Source organism: Hoplias malabaricus, chromosome 15 (genome assembly GCF_029633855.1).
Source record: "Hoplias malabaricus isolate fHopMal1 chromosome 15, fHopMal1.hap1, whole genome shotgun sequence".
NCBI classification, from domain to species: domain Eukaryota; kingdom Metazoa; phylum Chordata; class Actinopteri; order Characiformes; family Erythrinidae; genus Hoplias; species Hoplias malabaricus.
This window is the reverse complement of record NC_089814.1, coordinates 34982463-35003160: the sequence shown is the minus strand read 5'-3', so window position 1 is coordinate 35003160 and position 20698 is coordinate 34982463. Positions and strand designations below refer to the sequence as shown.

At 41.8% G+C, this 20698-nt stretch overlaps 1 protein-coding gene across 4 annotated transcripts; it reads right to left on the bottom strand.

Moving 5' to 3' along the window:
- Nucleotides 1-701: 701 nt before the first annotated feature.
- aggf1 (angiogenic factor with G patch and FHA domains 1) lies at nucleotides 702-17397 on the bottom strand. 4 transcript variants are annotated; one of them, XM_066645197.1, is made up of 17 exons: nucleotides 17279-17397; nucleotides 17126-17192; nucleotides 15697-16226; nucleotides 15445-15576; nucleotides 15231-15330; nucleotides 14384-14553; nucleotides 14030-14167; nucleotides 12494-12697; nucleotides 10554-10995; nucleotides 8762-8864; nucleotides 7536-7587; nucleotides 7228-7329; nucleotides 5758-5923; nucleotides 4727-4806; nucleotides 3848-3975; nucleotides 2343-2442; nucleotides 702-1268 (listed from the first exon to the last, which is right to left on the bottom strand). In XM_066645197.1, exons 3-17 carry the CDS (start codon nucleotides 16210-16212, stop codon nucleotides 1044-1046), a joined length of 2658 nt encoding a protein of 885 aa, XP_066501294.1. In that variant the 5' UTR covers nucleotides 16213-16226; nucleotides 17126-17192; nucleotides 17279-17397; the 3' UTR covers nucleotides 702-1043. The 4 variants fall into 4 exon arrangements, with proteins under 4 accessions (XP_066501294.1, XP_066501295.1, XP_066501292.1 ...); XM_066645198.1 differs by lacking the exon at nucleotides 10554-10995 and adding an exon at nucleotides 11636-11705 and having other exon boundaries at nucleotides 15445-16226; XM_066645195.1 differs by having other exon boundaries at nucleotides 15445-16226.
- Nucleotides 17398-20698: the final 3301 nt, after the last annotated feature.

Below are 20698 nucleotides of genomic sequence, written 5' to 3'. Positions count from 1 at the left end.
CAGAAGTGGACTAAAAGTTAGCCCTGTCCCATACAAATAAACTAACAGCACACACCAGTGACTCTGAGGATAAAGCAGGCTACCAGGGTAACCAAACATCAACAGTTCCCTAAGGCCCCCCTATTGTATGTAGTGCACTGTTACGGCTCACGTAGCTCAGATTCAGCCCGACATTTAGAGGTCCTCCAACTGTAAGGAAGGTTTTGACCAGAGGGTTTCTCTGTTCTCACCGCAGGCGCAGTGGAACATTTCTGTCTAGAACAGCTTCAATTACCACAAACAAAATTAGCACCTGTCCACCAGGTCGACAGGGTTTCACACCCTGTGTGAGCTCAGGGAACCATTCTGAAACGTATTCTTTCATCTTCCATAACCACTTCATCCTCATCAGGGTCCTGGTGGAGCCAGATTATACCACTTTAAAACTAGAGACATGCACCTTGTGGACATGTGGATTACAAAATCCAACACAAGCCAGAGTCTCAGTAAAAGTAGAGCTAACAAAACTCTTCTGTGAAAACTCACACACCAGATCTTCAGATGTGAAACTCCTGAACCAAAATGGAGGACAGGTGATGGCTCTGATTTCTGACTCCGCTCCAGCCACGCCATTTTCACCAACCCAGTTTTACGGGGCCTTTAAAGAGTGCGGAGCAGGAAGGGGACATCTACACACTACAGTTTATGGCTCTAATTTTATTAAGAAAATACTTCAATTGAACAGAAATTAAATTCATCAGCTTCACAGGAGCAAACAAGTCATATTCACCAGTCTTTCTACTGACACCTAGTGGCCTGGATGTGTCAGAGATGAACCTATGTTGAACATGCACCCTCCTCCTGTGCGGGAGACCCTGGCTCGGAGCATTAACTGGATTTTATCAGGGAACTGCAAAGCAAAAATACTCTTGGTCTGTTACCTGTGAAATAGACAAAACCTTTAGTGTCATTTATGCAGATAACGTTCTACTGAACATCAAACCACACGACCAAGAAAGTCTCTTTTTCTGGGATTGCTGATGCTCCAGAACCAGTCAAATATATCAGGACTCCTGCTTTCTCTGTGGGCTGCTAACGTCAGATTTCTGCACTTTGACCCAGGCTTGTGGCGGTTTTGCAGTTTGTTCCTGTCCCTGTTGTTGAGAGAAACGCTCCCTCGCTCGCTCCCAGTTCTGATGATTCCTGCTTCGACCCAGAGCCGCCTCCTCCACTGAGAGGACAGGAACAGAGCCAAGACCGGACTGAACTGGCCGAATGTGCAGCCCAATCTACAGGCAGAGAGAGAGAGAGAAGGAGAGAGAGAGAGAGAGAGAGAGAGAGAAGGAGAGAGAGAGAGAGAGAGAGTGAAGGAGAGAGAGAGAGAGAAGGAGAGAGAGAGAGAGAGAGAGAGAGAGGAGAGAGAAAGAGAAGGAGACAGAGAGAGAGAAGGAGACAGAGAGAGAGAGAAGGAGATAGAGAGAGAGAAGGAGAGAGAGAGAGAGAGAGAGAGAGAGAAAGGAGAGAGAGAGAGAGATTGAAGGAGAGAGAGAGAGAGAGTGAAGGAGAGAGAGAAAGAGAAAGAGAGAAAGAGAAAGAGAGAAAGAGAGAGAGAGAAAGAGAGAGAGAAAGAGAGAAAGAGAGAGAGAAAGAGAAGGAGACAGAGAGAGAGAGAGACAGAGAGAGAGAAGGAGATAGAGAGAGAGAAGGAGATAGAGAGAGAGAGAGAGAGAGAAGGAGAGAGAGAGAGAGAGAGAGACAGAAGGAGAGAGAGAGACAGAGAGAGAGAGAGGAGAGAGAGAGAGAGGAGAGAGAGATGTGGAATATGAATACCCATGACCTTCTTCTAATTCCATATTTACTTTTGAAAACAAAATGGTGGAAATGTAGCCTATTATTTAGAGTCTAATTTTATGGATGAAAAAAAAAATCTCAAACAAAACAATCAAAACTATATAAGTAAATACATAAATAAATAATAATTAAAAAATAAATAAATGTGTGTAATGGTGTCTTTCACACGGTCCAAAAGTGATGGACTGTGATTTATTTATTTATTTTTAAACCAGAGCCTGTTCTGTTTTCTGTGTTGTAAGGATGTGTTAACATCAGGCTGACCAATCAGAAAGCTTAGAACAAGCAAAACACTGACTATTAAAATGCAGACGTTAATGTTAACTACAATATAATAAAACAACCTAAGCGTTATCAGCCAAACCAAAAAATATCCAAACAGAGGTGATCCTATAGTCTTTTTCCATTCAGGAGGGTAACCATCAGATGGGCTAACGTTTGCATTATATACCAGAGGCTTCTAATAAAACAGCCATGAATATAGAAAATAAACTGTGTGTGTGTGTGTTTACAGGTTCTGTGATGCCGGCTCCATCTTTGCCTAGTCCTTCTCCACTCTTCCAGCCCATTTTCTCCAACATCTGCCGCCCTTTATTCTCTTCGTTGATTTCTCTGTAAAAAGCGCACACAAAGAGACAATCTCAGAGTTCAGAGACATGACGGTAGCTGTGCTGCATTTTAATTGCTGCAGACAGAACAGCAGTAAAAGAGGAACCTCAAACTGTGATAAAGGACACAAAGCTGGCGTTATATATACACACACACAAACATATACATTTTTGTATTTGTCCACTTATGTGGATATCTGATTTAAGGTGTGTAGTTTGCACCTGTCAGGTACATTATTTAATGTCCATAAAAACATCACAAAACACTTTAGAAGTTAATATGACTCCTTAAGTGATTAGGGAGAATATTCATATGTTTGATAATGTTTAACTTTAAAAAAAAAAAAAAAAACCAAAAAAAAAACCAAAAAAAAAAAAAACTAAAAGGGTTTTATGAAAAAAAAAATAAATAAAAATAAAGTGTCTCGGTCTGGTATGCTAGGCTCTCTCTCCCTCTGCTCATGGCAGAGAAATGGTTTTTGGAGTGTTTTAGATAAATAGCCCTCCAAACGTTGGAAAGCATCAACTGAGATGAGGATGTTGCTCTATTCCTGCTCCATAGGTGCGTAAAACCGACTTATTTTTGCTGTAGGTGGAGAGCGTTAACTGCATGAAAGTAAACACAGAGAGAAAGTGCTACACAACAAGTGTAGCTCGAGTTACAAAGGAGTTTCTGTGTTAATTCAAACAGTGAATAAAAACGTATACGTTCCCTTTAAATCACATTTATGTTCTGTAAATTAAAGCCTGTTTCTACAACTAAGATGATCTGGCTTTCGTTCTGAGTGCTGAATTTAGTGCGTCAGATGCTCATTCGCTGTGATGTCCCCTGTGCAGTTTCTATGAGACTAAATGAAGTTCTCACAGGAGCATTGTGATCTCTGCTCTCTCTCTCTGTAATTTACTATAAGGATGGTAATCTATAATCTGCTCATGGCACCTACTTCCTAAAATCAGTTATTAATAAAGTCCTGAGTTCTACACAGGGAGGGATATGACACTAAGCAGGACATAGTCTGTCTTTTTCCCGGAGTGAACAAAAAATAATATAAACTCACTTCCCTTGCTCTCTTACATGCGGTAAACTATAAATTAACTTCCATATTTTTTAATTTTTTTATTTATTTTTTGGACCTGGGAACAAGGCCAACATTTTCCGTAGCTATATGTTATTATTGCCTCTGTATATCTGTATATATTGTATATGACTCTGTATAATTTTATAGACTCTACCTTGTGTTGATTTCTTTTTCATGTATGAGTCGTCATCAAAGCATCAAAGTGTTTGACTCTGTTACAGTTACATTACTGTGTTTAACACGGTACGTCTGCCGACTACATCAAACGTAACCCAATTTGTTGTTGAGGAACTCTGAGTCTCTGCACAGACAGCTCTTATTATAACGTACACATGCAGTGACGCTGGAGCATCGTCTCTGTGGAAGCTTCCCTCACTCCCCACTTTCTGCCTCCTGTTTTCTGCTCGGTCTTTGTATTTACTGTTCTTCAACACACCGCTGTCTTCATAGTCACTGTTCTGTAACACATACAAACACGGAAATGCACAGAGACAGGAACACATTACACATACAGTGAATACATCGAGCAGAAGCAGTGTTTTCAGTTTCTGTATTAGCACGTCTCAGCGGGACCTACTGGTGTCATAGGAGATGTATCTCAGTGGCACAGCACATGCTGTGCGTGTGAGGTCCAGGGTTCAATCCCCTGCATCTCCCTGCTCTTTGGTTCACCCCTTTTGTGTTTGCAGTTTCCTTCGGGCTCAATAAAGTGCTGTCGTACCTTATCTTATCTCTTTGTTTGTTTGCAATATGTCACAAGAGAGTAGTTTTACACCTCAGGAGAAAAACACAGCATATACTGCATCTCCTGCATGTGAAATTTGCTCAAATGCTATGTTGTCATGTCTCTCTGAAATTTCAGTTCCAAATACAGCACTGGAACTTCCATTAAAGCCATTAGAATTAGGATCACTCTCTCTTTATTGACCACAGAGAAATTTGTTCTTCACATTTAACCCAATACTTGCAGTGAAACACACATTTACACACACTAGTGAACACTAGGGGGCAGTGAGCACAGTGAGAGCCCAGGGAGCAGTTGGGGGTTAGGTGCCTTGCCTTCCGGTTACAAGCCCAGTTCCCTAACCACCAGGATTGAGTTTGTGGCAGGTGTTGTTGTTTTCCAAATGAGTAAACCCATATTCACTTGCTGTTTGTATTTTGTGTAACCGAGATATTCACCCGTGATGGACATAAACGTGGACTTACTTTAAGGCCGTATTTGATCTTTAGATGTTTGAGCTCTTTCTGTCTCTGGACTTCTTTATCCTCCTTACTCAACACACACACTGCAAAACAACCAAGAGCAGAAATACACTGATCGTTACACATAAAACACAGACGCAACCAAGCAATCATGAAACGCAAGCAGAGGTATTCAACTTGTGAGGCACAAAGGAACTGCAGGGGGAGGTGTGGGTGAGAGGTGAAACTGCATAAAATAAAGAGTTAAACAACTCTAAATAACCCTGATTATTTTCATGTTGTAGAGGAGGGTTGCCCAATGCATCGATGGCGATTGACCAGTCGATTGCACCATGCACTTCTGTTTGATCGCACATCATTTAAATAATGTGAATCAGCTTTTTCCTCACATGTAAATAATTAATTGAAAGCTCAACTGGTTACTGGTTCATTAAAATGAAACGAATTAAATGGAAGAAAGGCAACACACACTCATTCCCAACTCGTCAAATTTAGCCGCTTGGTCGAGAGGCACCCCCTGCATCACACATTAAACGGGGTGGGGTTATTTTAGTGCCATGTTTGGACAACCAAGTTGGACTGGAACACTTCTGGGGTGATATAGATCACACCTAATTTAAAGAAACTAGGTATGATTTTTCCCTTGGCGTAATTAATTTATAAAACACTGTGCTGAAATCAATAGAGAGGGGAGTGGGTGGGTTTCATAATCTCCTCCTAAAGTTACATAGTGCAGTTTCTGCAGTGCTGAGCTCAAAGTAGCAAGGACAGAGGCTCTATTCTCTTTATTACAGCTCAGTGGAACATGACGATGACTCTGAAGGTGTAGTTTTAAGTCAAAAATATTACATGAAAATAATGTCCCTTTAACAGCGCCTGGTTATTACTGAATGCGGTCTGATAAGTGGTCCAACGAAACCAAACGAATGCCACTGGACAAGCTAGATCTCAACTTAAAAAGCTACTTTGTAGGTAAAAATTACTTCAAGCTCAAGTTAGAAGTAGTATTTTCTCCATTTAATAAAGAAGTGTACCCATGTTCTCCTCGTGCCGATGCCGGCTCAGGTGAGCTCTCACTTGTCCTGGTTCACAGCCGTCACACGTGTCCGTGCCTGAGTGAATGTGGAAGGACAAAACCGTCTCCCCCAGCTTCACCTCATCACCATGGGTCAAAGGGCAAGGGTCACACCGCACCTTGGGCTTCAGACACAAACAAGACAAAACACAAACCACATGAAAAAATCATCACAAAATCCCTTTATTTCAAACCATGTGTGTTGTGAAGTTTCACCCCTTGCCCCTAACACTTAGCCCTACCCCTCCGTTTCCTCTAGGGATGGGGTCCCCGTTCTTGTTGGGCTAGAGGAGTAGGGTGAAGTGTGAGGGGCACATGGCTCTTCAAATTGAGATGTTTCAGAGTCTAACTCCAAACAGAGGGTTATGAGGCTTTGTGAATCATCATCAAGACGTTGTATAGCAATGAAAGAAACCCACAGATGTCAGTATTTTCTCCTTTAAACTCTATGATCACCAGTGTATTACCTTCGTTTAATGTAGTTTCAGTGGATTATGTCCCTTTACTTCAAAACAAGCAGAAAGCAGCATGAGTAGTAGCTGATGTCTTGGGACTAAGCTGTAAATTTCTAGCCCCACATTAAATGTGGAAGCAATTACATTCTAACACCTGAGGCTGCTGCAGTATTTAAGGTGGAACTGGAAGTTTTGAATAAAAAGCTGCAGAATAAGAATCTGAATTCAGCTCCATATCACAGAGAGTGAGGAGAGGGTGATTATATATTACTGTAGAACTCTTCTGAAGGCGAATGATGCAGTAAAATTTAACAAAAGTCCAGCAGCTCTTCTGATATCACTGCAGACTGGCAGAGCTGCTGATGACATATCAGGACCATGAAGGCTTGCCCCCGTCGGCTTGCTCCGAGAGGCAAGAGGACACACAAAAACGAGGGGTAGGAGTAAAAATAGGATATGGGATTGGGCATATGACTCTTTATTACCATTATAAAATGTTATTTAAAATATGTAGTCATTTCATAAACACAAAACTCAGGTTTGGATTAGACACAGATGCATTTATAGGCTTTTTTTTGGGCTATTCACTACCATACACGATTTAAAACGTATTGTTTTAGTGCTTGAGTCTTGGTTCCTCCAGTGGAGCCAGTGTTCTCAGCAGACAAAAAACCTGAAACTGGGACAAACCCTGCACGTACAGCCAAAAATAAATCAAGACATGACCAGGCCAATTAGCTGATTGAACCCATGAATTTTAACCAGAGTCCATCAGAGACACAACTTTGAAAAGCTGGCACTGAATTGAAAAAACAAGATTGAGCCAAAATGGAACTACAGCAGAGCAATAAATGTAACAAACTGTACCTGAAAATGGCCTTAAAACCACAAACAAAGTTTTCTTTTTTTCTACAAATCAATACAAAACCCATCCACAGTAAATTACTAGAATGAAAAGGATAGAGACAGGGTACCTGCGATATTCTGTTGCCATTGATGACGGTGCCATTCTGACTCCCCTGATCCACCAGCATATAACACTGCTGATCCTGATCAAAATACACCTCCGCATGAGACTGCAAGAGAAAAACACAAGCAGGCTTATGATTTTGATCTAAAAATACACCTCCGCATGAGACTACAACAGATAAAAGCACATACAACACCAATCTCAATCAAAACACACCAGCGAGCAACTAGTGGAAAACATACACACAACAACTATCTAAACAAAACGTACAAACACAAAGGCCTTAAAATATTCAGTGTATTTCAAACATACCTTGCTCACGCCCACCTCTGGGATCCTGATGGCGTGGTCCATGTCCTTCTCCCTGCAAACACAAACAAGAGCAGGTTTAACATAACAAAACCCACACATGCAGCACACAACCAAACATCCAGCCCCTATCTTTACAACTGGAAATCTGATGTGTTAATCTCATTTTGCTCGGGAGAACAACAAACAGCTCGTCGAGTTGGACACGACTAGGACAAGCCCAGTCAGCTTTTACTGCTGCACCAAGAGATCAGCTCAGTCTCACTACACCCTACGTAGTGCACAGTGTAGGTCATGTCATATCACATTTTATCACATCATGCCATCTTCCAGTCGACCTAGTGCCCTGTCTGAGTGTTAGTTTAAATTTCTGCGAAGTGCACTATGTAGGGAATATGGTGCTATTTGGAACACAGCTCCAGTCACTTCTTAATTGTTGTTTTTCTGTGCTGCCAACGCTAGCTGAGGTGACAGCTCTAAGACCAAGTGTGCAGGCAAAAAGACGCATGAAATCCAATCTGACCGTTCACATTCACGTCACATACCCTTGAATCTGATACCGTATCAAGTCAGTGACTGCTAATACGGCAGGTATTTACAGAGACTTCAACTGTGGGAGCCTGTTTTGGTCCAGCGTATCTGTGTTATTTCTGATCTGGCTGTCTTCTCTTATCACTGCTGACAGTGCTGTTCTGTGGTCTGTGTTTTTGTTTGTCATTTTGTGTTTTTGTTCTCTGTACTTTCTGTATGGCAAAGTGACCTTGGGTGCTACATATATTCAACTTGTTATATTACCATTATAAACTACATTTGTAATTCCATCTTATCCAGTGTCTCTATGTAAATAGCTCGCATGCATCTACATGTCATAGTTTACATCAATATTTTACTCACATTTAACACCCGGGTTAATTTGATGTGACAATAAAACCTCACCTGATTGACTTGTTTAATAAATAAATAAATAAATAAATAAATTAAAATAACAGTGAGTAGAAAGCCCCCAGCCCTGGGGTGATAGAGCTCCATAATAAAAGTCTGAGCTGAGCTGGAATGGAGTTCCAACACCTGAATACCTGACCTCACCGCTGTTTACGTGGCTGAATGGCATCAGATCTTGGTGTAAACAAGCCCCCATATCTACGTGTAGTACAAAAGGAGGAAGTACATGCAGTTGGTGCTCGCTGCCACCAGATTTAACGATTCACTCAGACTGAACGTTTACTGACCGGCCGATGGTTGCGATGTGATCAGCTGTGAGGATGAACAGAGTTCCAGGCTGAAGCACGGGAGAACGTACCACAGTTACCCTCACACACGGAGGCCATGCTTCTGCAACAAACACACACACACACACCAGTGACCTGTAAGAGAAATGATGACTAAAACAGAGGATGGTTTTGGTTACTTGTCAATGCTCATGTTCAAAAATGTGTAGACACCAGAGCTGGGCGGAAGCAACTTGATCATGCAGCACATTTTCAGACTCATGTACTCATGCTATTGCGGTAAATGAACGTATGAGACCGTGTGAAAGTGAGACTGTTCTAATGCTAGTGTATACGATTTTAAAAATATATTTAATAAATACCGCAATAAATACCATATACTGTAGTAGCAGGAGTATACGCGCCTGACGGTGTGCTGCATTATTAAGAATGGTGACAGACAAGAATCGTTTGCTCTCTCAAAGTTGTCCTGCTCATGATTTTTTGAACGGGATCCAACACAACTGACCAGGCTGCTTCTCTAGGCCAAAAGGATACTAGATACTCAATGCAACAAGTTAGAAGCCTTTTAATGAGTGGAGTGTAATGTTTACAGTTCAGAACATTGTATCTGAAGTGTTTATTATTTATCTTTTCATTTTTCTATTATAATTATAGAATTATTTATTTATGTTAGAATGACACAAGACACAGAAGTATGTAGAATGATTTCCAGTGAAATCTTTTCTTGTGGATTTGAGTAATGTGCATATTTATTCATTCATTCATTCATTATCTGTAACCGTTATCCAGTTCAGGGTCGCGGTGGGTCAATCATTGGGCGCAAGGCGGGAATACACCCTGGAGGGGGCGCCAGTCCTTCACAGGGCAACACACACACACACACATTCACCTACGGACACTTTTGAGTCACAAACACACCAACAACGTGTGTTTTTGGACTGTGGGAGGAAACCGGAGCACCCGGAGGAAACCCACGCAGACACAGGGAGAACACACCAACTCCTCACAGACAGTCACCCGGAGGAAACCCACGCAGACACAGGGAGAACACACCAACTCCTCACAGACAGTCACCCGGAGGAAACCCACGCAGACACAGGGAGAACACACCAACTCCTCACAGACAGTCACCCGGAGGAAACCCACGCAGACACAGGGAGAACACACCACACTCCTCACAGACAGTCACCCAGAGGAAACCCACGCGGACACAGGGAGAACACACCACACTCCTCACAGACAGTCACCCGGAGGAAACCCACGCGGACACGGGGAGAACTCCTCCAGTCACCCGGAGCGGGAATTGAACCGACAACCTCCAGACAACCGACAACAGGAGCTGTGTGACTGCGACACCTACCTGCTGCGCCACCGTGCCGCCCAATGTGCATATTCATTAATTAATATTATACTGTAGTAATTAAAAAAATACATTTTATAGTTTGGTGTGTTCTCTTTGTGTTTTTTTAGAAGGATGTGAACTATTAAAATATTTAAATTCTCATAAAATATTGATAATGATTATTATTGAAATATTTATTGTGATAACGTTTTCAGCCACATCGCCCAGCTCTAGCAGACACCCCTTCATGTGAGTGAATGCAGCTACTTTAACATGGACATACCGTGTCTATAAAGGAATAACAGTCAGAATAATGTCCCTAACCCTTCTGACTCTCCACACAGTGTTAAAAGTAGCTGTAATATTGTCTCCTTCCCCCCAAAGTGTGGAAAAAAACAAACCAAACATCCCTCTTTCTCTCTATTCTCTCTACCCTCTTTCTCTCACCTTCCTGTGTCTGCATTCCTGTCTCTGGACTGTCTGGAGCTGGAGAAGCTGGTGGAGATGCAGATTGAGAGGAAGAAGATATTGATGAAGAGAGGGACGAAGGCTCTTTCTCTCCTTCAGAGCCGGTGATTTCCCCTTCCTCCGGCTCACTCTCGCTCGCATTAGAGTGTGATTTCCTGTCCTTGTGAGATCTCGTCGTCTTCTTACTCTTCTTCTTCTTCTTTTTCTTCTTCTTTCTCGTGCTGTGTCCATCATCAGAACGAGACCCGTTATGTTTACGCTTTCCGTTTCCACAGCTCCTGGACCCATCCGATTGGGATAACCGCTTCCTGCTCTGAGAGCGAGAACTGCGTTTCTTTTTAGGCTGTATTTCATCCCTACTTTCTTCAGCATGTTCCTCTCGACACTTAAACTCAGGCCCCTCCTCCACAGCGCTGTGGTCCTGTCAATTAACAGACAGTCAGCCAATCAGGACTGAGCATCTGTCTCCAGCCTCTCCCCATTCTTTGAAGTCAAGAGTTCACAGTATAGTCCCCAAAAGTTCCTCCATGTTACGCAGGTGAAGGGTTTACTTCCAATTTCTTAACTAGCATAATATTATTAATTGATATTTCTTCACCAGTAGTGTTTTTTAAAAACTACCATCAAAACCATTTCAAATTTTAATAACTTCTTATGTAGGGCATGTAGGTGAAGTCTGGCTTACGTTTCCTCTAACACACATAATAGAATATGATCAGAGCTCCACACGCTTGGAGGAGGACACTAACTGTCAGCTGCTATACTAACAGAATACCAGCCAAATGTGAGCAATAGTGGCCCCTGAATGAGTGAGTGAATTAGTTACAAGCAACTTGTCCACCTCTACTGAAGAGTCCTAGTTTACCACTACGTCTCAATGTTGACCCACAGGCACTGACCCTCAAATGTTGGATGGATATCGACATACCGGACGTGACGAAGAGACACTTCCACAAAGTCAGCAATAACGATAAACTTTATCCTCAACCTACTGCCACTTCAAATACAATACAAATTTAGGATGCCAGAATCGAACGAGTTTAGGTGTAAGTGAAATCTACCTCTATGTGCTGGTCTCCTCCTACACTGGGCTATCTTCAGCTTAGCCAAAGACTTAGTGACAGCCTCAACCTACAGCAAGAAAAACCAGAAATCAGTTTCTGACCCTTTAGCACTAGCAATCACACTCAAACTCTGAACTATAGTATGTGAAACCCCAGATTAGGCTGAAGGTTAACTACCATATAAAAACTGTGATTAAGGGTTTGCAGCTCTTAATGTCCAAGCCTAGAGTGTGCACATTGGCTGATTAACTGTCCAGCTTCTTAAATGTCAATACTCAGTGCCTTCCAACTGATGACAGAGCTCACTGCTGCCCTCTTCAGGTGTAAAACATCAATTATACTGTCACAGGATCTGTCAGAATCCTGTGACCAGGGACCAAACACGGAGTAGAGTAGGTACAATGCTGTGGAAAAGCGCCAATAAACCCTTAGACTAGATTAGACGTAATTATAGAAGATAGCTCCACAGTGATGCCACATCCTTCTGTGACCAAGAGCTCAAACACAACAACTAGCATGCCATCTTTTACCTGATGTTACAAGAAGTTAGTGTTGTCCTCCAGGTGTGCTCTGTAGTAGTTCAAAAACATGTGCTGGAAGCTCAGATCAACCTCCTGCAAGTATTAACCCTCTCAGTTTGGTAATGTGTAATGCGGAGTAATAACTAGTGGGTAGGAACAGGTAATGATTAAGCTGGGGAATAAAATGCGTAACTGTTCATACAGCTGATTAACCAAATGTTTACGTTATTCTTCTCAAAGCTGGAATGGGGAGAGACGCCTGGAAAACAGTGCTCATCAAAATCCAAAAGCACAACCTCTCTTTCTCTTCACAGTTACACAGTGATTGCCATACCCTGTTTTCCAGATGAGCTGGTTTCTCTGAGGTCCTCTTGCTCCTCTTCTTGTTGGTATTTTCCTGGCTGCTGTTGTTCTGAAGTGGCTGATCTGTGGGTTGTGCGGTGGGAAGCTCAATTCTGGAGTGAAATTGGTATTTTCCGCTCTCCTGGTCATAGTAGTAGTACATTCCTGTGTTGGCATCGTAATACAGCTGGCTATTCTGAAAATAAATAGTCATTAAACAGTCATTAAAAACGGCATGGCTGAGATAACCTGTACTATGAGCATAATAAAGTACATTTATATCATGTCATTCATTCATTCACTTTCTGTAACTGCTTTATCCAGAGATCATTTCCTTATATTTTACACATCTCTGACACTGCAAAACAACCAAGACCGACTTCAGAGACTTAATACCACATTAAAAATATCCTAATTTATACACAAAACACAACCAAACAAATAAACAGAAGCCCAACTTGAACCTGGTTTAAAGGCTAAGCACCACTTAATGGACCTCCATGAATATTTGACATTATTGTAGTTACTGACAGATATAGGTATGAATTAAAATGAAAATAGCAGCTTAATTTGCTTTAAAACTGACAATTTTATTAAATTGACGGAAAAACCCGAGCTCTCTACGGAAATTTTTCGAACGCGACCGTGACGTCACTGGTGGACAACAGCTGAACAACGCCGCGGTAAAACACCGTTATGACTGACTGTTATGACAGTACCTAGCTAAATAACCAACATTATTCATGACAATAGCCTAGCAATAAGCTAAACTCAAATGTAGAGGTACCGTTATTCTTGTAAATGTGATCGAAGTCGAACTCGAATTCATCTGACACTATAAACCTCCGTAATGCAGCTACGTAGCCGAGTATAATCTGAGCACCGAGTTTAGCGAGTCAAGCTAACGTTAACTAACACCAACTAAAACAGGCGAAGTGAGTGTCCTTACCCTGTTTACCTCCATGTTACAGGCTCTTCAACACCTTTCGTTGGTGTCCTTACATGCCCATATTGTTGGAAAAGCGCCAGTGAAATGAGCTACAGATAACGGAGTGAGCGGAGGGTCCTTTCCAAAGTGTCCATTTAAAGTGGACAAATTTAGTCCATTTTCTGGATGTTTTGGGATCTTTGGGCCATTTGTTCACAGATGTCCCACTGTACATTGAATGATTGCAGCCAAAAACAACACACCTTTTCCTCATTTTGCATTAAATTAAGTGCAGCTTTGTTGTCCTCCATCTACGTCACAGGCAAGACGCCTATTAGAGTTTCCCAACACCGTTAGGGGGGGGGACCAACGGTCTTTTAAACCTTATTCCTTCAATTAGTAAGAAATAACATGTTTTCTGACTCTCAATAAACACAAGTTAGGAACTCAAACTCCACTGTATTTATTTGTTTGACACTTTCATAGAGCTGCTGCTTAGCCTTTAGTAATTATTATATAGTCTTCCATTCCGTTTGAATTCTGCAGAAGCATGCAACAGACTGATGTTGCAGGCGAGTAAATCCGTGACGGAGAACTCACCGAGTCGTAATAGAACCCTGTGGCGTGGTCGTAGTACATTCCAGAATTCTCATCAAACACGAATCCCGTCTGAGACAGAGCTTCCTCTGCTGTAGCTCTCAGGACATCTGCTATGGAGCTACCATCTCCACTCTCCGGCTACAAACACACACAGCACACATTAAACAGTCCACACATTCAACACACTTCTGTAAAACTCTTTTAGATGTATGCAGGCTTAAGTAATACATTTTCTGTGGCATTTTTTTTCAAACCTCCTTAATCACATGCAGGTCTAGTTGGGATTTTATAACACACAGATCGATGCAAGCATTATTTAGTGTTGAATAAAAATCTATAAGAGAATGTGCCTACCTCTGTTACCTCTGTGGTTTTACTCATTTGCTCCGACAGCTGAGCGTTCACTGGATCTGTTCCGGTAGTACAAGCTTCTGTGAGTTCGGAGGTTTCCTGTGTTCCACTGGAGTCATTTTGCTCCATTTCTGTTGTCTGATAATATCCGCCATAGTAGTAATTGTAATAATCTGTTAGAGTAAGCAAAGGTATCCACATTTATACCCATGTTGAACATCAAAACTTGAAAACGTGTTTGAATTCTTATTGCAGTAAATGTGTTGCAATTAAGAGCATTTTAAGTAACTACAGCAAATTTGTAATGGCGCTTTTTCCCACTGCATGGTCCCTATTCGCCAACAGTGAAATCTCCAGCTACAGCAGAGATAACATATGTTTTTATCCAACTTTAAAATTATGATGCAGTCTTTTGAAGAAGTTCAAACGCTCCTTGGACCGGTGGCTGATGAGAGAATCCAATGACGGAGCTGTGTTCAGTCCCAAAAGAACAACAACAACAAATACATGAAGAGTAAACAACGCTTAACGTTACCGCCGCCATTGCTGTGATTTCCAAAGTCAGCTGTTCCTGTTAGAGATGGGGTTTTGAGACGACAACGGATTTATTACAGGGAGGAGTTGTGGGTGTAGGAAACCAACCAGGGTCCAAACAGAGAGTAGAGCTGAGCAGAGTAGCTACCATGCAGTGGAAATGTGCCATAAGTTTAGGTGTCTCAAATGTAATCAGAGAAAGGAATGCTGTGACACCTTTTTCAATGTAAAATGTGTCTGGATAATGAGTAATGTATGAATGGTGTGTGTGTGTGTGTGTGTGAGAGAGTGATTGAAGAAAGCATTGTTAAACCACCTGTCTCAGTCCAGGTGTATTCCTCAGTTTGAGTCTCTGCTTCCGTCCGATTCTTCTCCTTCTTCTTCCGCTCATGGAGCTCCGTGCTCAACTTCTCAACCTACAGCACCAGGGTACAATAGGAACGTTTTCCACAGAGTTGACATTTTCTGAAACCACCAACACATGTGGCTTGGATCTAACTGGAAACATCAGGAAATATCTGTCCAGTTACCTGTTGTCTCAGGTCCTGGTTGTAGCTCTCTGTGACCTTCTGAAGCCTCACGCTGTGGCTGAGCTGCTTCTGGACTCTCTGAAGTTCACTCTGACAGTCCTTCAGCTCCTGATGCAGCCTCTTTACCTCCATCTGCAGAAAGGAAACCTCACATGTGGAGTCTTCATCGTGAAAATCATTTACATTGGGCATGGTTTCTGCTCTCTGTGGACACAGTGCCTCAGATGCAGAAACGTTTTCCTCTTTCAGGACCTCCGTCTCAGATCCAGATTCATCTTTCTCCTTCAGGACCACCATCTCAGATCCAGATTCATCTTTCTCCTTCAGGACCACCATCTCAGATCCAGATTCATCTTTCTCCTTCAGGACCACCATCTCAGATCCAGATTCATCTTTCTCCTTCAGGACCACCATCTCAGATCCAGATTCATCTTTCTCCTTCAGGACCACCATCTCAGATCCAGATTCATCTTCCTCTTTCAGGACCTCCATCTCAGATCCAGATTCATCTTTCTCCTTCAGGACCACCATCTCAGATCCAGATTCCTCTTTCTCTTTCAGGACCACCATCTCAGATCCAGATTCCTCTTTCTCCTTCAGGACCACCATCTCAGATCCAGATTCATCGTTCTCTTTTGGGACCCGTGTCTCAGCTCCAGAATCTTTTTTTTCCATTGACAAATCCTCCACATGGAAACTAGACCCCAGTTTCATTTCCACATCCATCATCTCTGAGAAAGAAGTGCCCTCAGCATCACTCGCCATCATCCAAGCGTTTCACCCTGACAGTAAAAAGTGAATAATAATCGTAAGATATTTATTTACATACCATTTGTTTAGGAACAAAATATTGCCACACACATGTTGTAAATATCTAGTCAGAAAACGCAATATATTGTGAGGATTATAGATGCAGTAGACATTAATATTTCATTATCATACTACTACACCTGTATAAACACACACTGTAATATGACGAAAATATTTATAAACAGTTATTTTAGCAACAGAATCAGCACTGTCTGAACAATATGCACCTGCGTCACTATTTATGGTGGAACGAGAAAATTCAACCTTAAACATAGTTAGTAAATTAGGAATTTGTGGCTTCTTTTTTTAAATTTCCAATTCCACCTTAAATATTTAGCGGCTTATGTATTCGGATGTCTTGTAATTTTGCTACACTGCTGCACCATTTAAGGTAGAAAAACAACAAGCAGACGCCCTAACTGTAATCTTGGTAACTCACTCTTGTTAATGTTATTATATCTACATATGCTGTTATGCCTGCAGAAAACTAAAGGCATAAAACCGTTGGAATATTTAAGGTGGAACAGATAATTACAATAAGAAGCCCTCGTTTCAGCTTCGTACCCTCATCAATACGTACACAAACGTTTATATCCCGCCCCACCTTAAATGGTGCCGATGTACCGTATGTGTTGCTTTGCTTGAGGAACAAGAAAGACATGAAACCGTTGAAACGTTTAAGGTGGAACGGACAATTCCAATAGGAAACCACAATTTCAGACTCGTGACTTCATCTTTCGTTTCATTAATGGTTATATATCGTGAGCGTAACTAATATTTTCTGGGGGAGATTGTGTGTGACTGGCATATGATGTTTTAAAACCTGATTTATTATCCTTTAACGTGTACGACAACGACTGAAGTCTCTCACCGCTTTAACCAAACGGCCCTCCTCCAAATACCTCCCGTTTTCTAACCGTCCCGTCTTTCTCTTTAACCTGTAAATCAAAGATAGACATCTTAGGATCACTCTGTATCCCAAACACACCCGAGAACAAGTTTGTTTGATCGTAAAATGAGTTACAATAAATGTGTTTATATTCCACTCCGAGGGACGAAGCCATTTTTCACTGATTTCGCTCATAGATTTCCTCAAATACAGCTCCCCTTTACCGCCCCCTGCTGTTCTGGAATGAGTTCAGCAGACCGCTAAAGCCATCCCTGTTCTTCACAAATACAGATTTATGTTATTTTCAAGTAAAGAAAGGTCTCTTAATGTTCTAAAAGTGTCTTAGATGTACCTGTACACATCCACCTTCCTTCAGTACTTCAGTAGTGTACTTGCAATTACTAACAAGTGGTGTTTTAGAGTTTTTAAACCCTATATCTACTCACTGTCCACTCTGTTATACACTTCTACCTCGTTGGTCCACCTTGTAGATGTAAAGTCGAGAGAGTAGCTCAAGGAGAACACCTGGAAACACACTTTGTTCCTCACATTTCCTCACAACACAGCTACTACTGTTAAGAACGAAAAACACTTTAAATTTTACTGTATTTATTATGATTTTGTGTTTATTGTAATTATAATTACGCTTATCGAGAAGGTTATTTTACATGACATTTCCACAGTACTGTAACGCCATAAACATCCTGCAGGGGGCGGCACAAGCTTAGTTTATTCAGGACAAATAAAGTCAGGCCTTTTCCCCCCCCTGCTATAAGAAGTCTTGGGAAGTACAAGTTGACTGTTTGAAGGAGTTCAGCTTCACTACCCACACTTTGTAATGTCCTGGTAATTTCACAGAGAGTCGCTCTGGATGTGACCTGTAATGAGGAAGTGTGTCAGAGAGGAGGCACCTGCTGTAGGCCGCAAAACGCTAATGGCATTCACGCAAAACCTTAATAACAGAGAGAGGGGGACAGGAAATGGGAGTTAAATAGGCTGAGTTCTTTTATAGGAGATATAATGAGAGAGAGAGAGAGAGAGAGAGAGAGAGTGAAGCGAAATGGAGGCCAAGAACAGGAGGTGAAATTTACAACCCCTCTCGTGCTCTTGTGTTCAATGAGCTCAAAGCATAATTTGCCATTTGCATCACGGGCGTATGAGTGCAGAACTCAAGCACACACACACACAAATATATTCATACACACACTCGCAAACAGAGATTGCACTTATGCTTAAGGGGGAGCCTTGTTTGTCACATTTTCAAAAGCGCTTTTATTTAATATTTCAACAAATTGTCCAATGGTTGATGTGTAAACAGGGTCACTGAGAGAGGTCCGGTGGGAAATGCTGCACCATAGAAACAAACACTGATTGGTTCCCAGTGGCAGTGATAGGGACCAGAGGTTAGGATTTCACAGATACAGCCAAGGGAAACACTTTTGTTTACACTCTGAAATGACCAGTCAGTATAAACTCTTTTTAATACATGTTAAATATGTTTAAAAGGCACCTCTCATTATGAATAATTTATTAAATAAGCACAGGACCTCCATGCTCTTTTGATAATATTATGACCACCTCAGAGTTTCTACCATCTCTGTGCATTCTCTCTGCTTCACTGACCACTCAGAAGTGCTTTGTCGTTCTACAATCACAGACTGTAGCTCTGCATACGTTGTTATCCCTCTTTCCCCCTGTTCCTCAAAGGTCACGACCCCATAGAGCAGGAATGATTTGGGAAGTGTATCCTTTTCAGCGCTGCAGTGACACTGACGTGGTGGTGGTGTGTTAGTGTGTGTTGTGCTAGTACGAGTGGATCAGACACAGCATTGCCTGCTGGAGTTTTGAAACCCCGTGTCCACTCACTATGGAACCGTGTTCTGTTCTCGAGAGAACCTTTGACAGTTGGAGTGAGGTTTGTGACATGCTTGTCTTTATTTTCCACCCTTGATTTGTCACTAAATACAAATCCTGTCCGTTTTACATCATTGTAAAGCGAGGAAAGATGTTTGTTGCCCTGAGTAATGATCATTATAATATGACATTTTGCAAATGAATTGTCCTAGACCTGCAGCTTAACAAGGTAACGAGGGCTGTATGAATGCAGCATTAGGAGTGGATGACAAATAACATAAATAAAATGAACAAGGACACCCATTGTGTCTTTGAATAGTCCTCCTTTGTGATGTCCCTCCAGCATGAGTGAGAGGGTGAGTGAGTGAGTGAGTGAGTGAGTGTATTACAAACCAGTTCCATGAGGTACTTTGCATCGAACAGAGGCACTTGACGAACACAAAGACCCAAAGGACAAACCAGTCTCTCTGATGGTTTCCGTTTCCACTCTTCCACTCTTCCACTCCCCATCCTCCTCTTCTGCCCTCCCCTCCCCTCCCCTGCTCCCACATGCCCCCAGAATTCAATTAGCATGTTTTTTTTCCCCCGCCCGGCGAGCAGATGCTTGCTTATCGTAGCGGGAAAAAAGGAGAAACAACATGAGAAGGATTCCTGTTGAGCTTGGAGTCGGAATCCAGTCATTCTAATTCCTGCTCAGATGAACTCAGCACTGCAGAGCTTAGAACGTGTGTGTGTGTGTGTGTTGGGTTTGTACCAGCTTTATACTAGACATTTTTCAGGAAACAATAAGAAAACCATTACTGGTACCTCAGGCTAACATTCCCCAAGACTTAGCCAAACATTAAGACCACCCTCACACTCCTGCACCATTTTCTACCCACAATGCACTGTGTCTGTGGTGCACATGTTCCTCCTGCAAATATATTTACACCTCTCTGTGATTGTGGTACAGAAAAGCATGAAAAGAGATGTGGATGTTGCTCTATTCCTGCTCCATAGGTGGGTAATAATTACTTATTTGTGCTGTTACAGTTACATTATTTAAGGTGGAACTGACACTAAATTCATTAGAGCATGAAAGTAAACACAGAGCGAAAGTGCTACAAAACTAAACAGCTCGAGTTACAAATGAGCTTCTGTGGGAATTCAAACAGTGAATAAAATCTTACATCCAGACACATCATTCCACCTTAAAAGACGCTGAGCTTCTGAATGCAGACAAACCAGAGAGAACTGCACTTCCCCGTAAATGTAGACAATCCCTTTAAATAAAGAATAAGTCTAAATTCAATGTATTATGACAAATCTTCACTGTTCAAAAAGACATGTATCTCCAAAATAGCAACTTTACAGGAGGAGGAAAAAACCTTTCTCAGCTTTCAATGGAAGTCAACGTAAATTGATTTCATTCGTAGTAATTTGGGAGCACTTTTATTGGTCCGTTCATCGTGAAATGTTCAAGGAAATAGATGATCAGCTGTGAAACCGAAAGCTGTAAGTGCTGTTTATGTGATGGGGAGAGTGTGGGGGGAATAACTCCAGGGATTTTGAGCTTGTTAGGGGTCTCACCTTTCTCTGCCATTTTTTTAATGGTCTTTGAGCTCTAGTTCCAGAAGCATGTTTATTATATTAAACTTTCTCTTTATACAGAAAGCAAAAAAGTCAATGCATCCAGAGGTGATTAAGTATATATGATGTCAT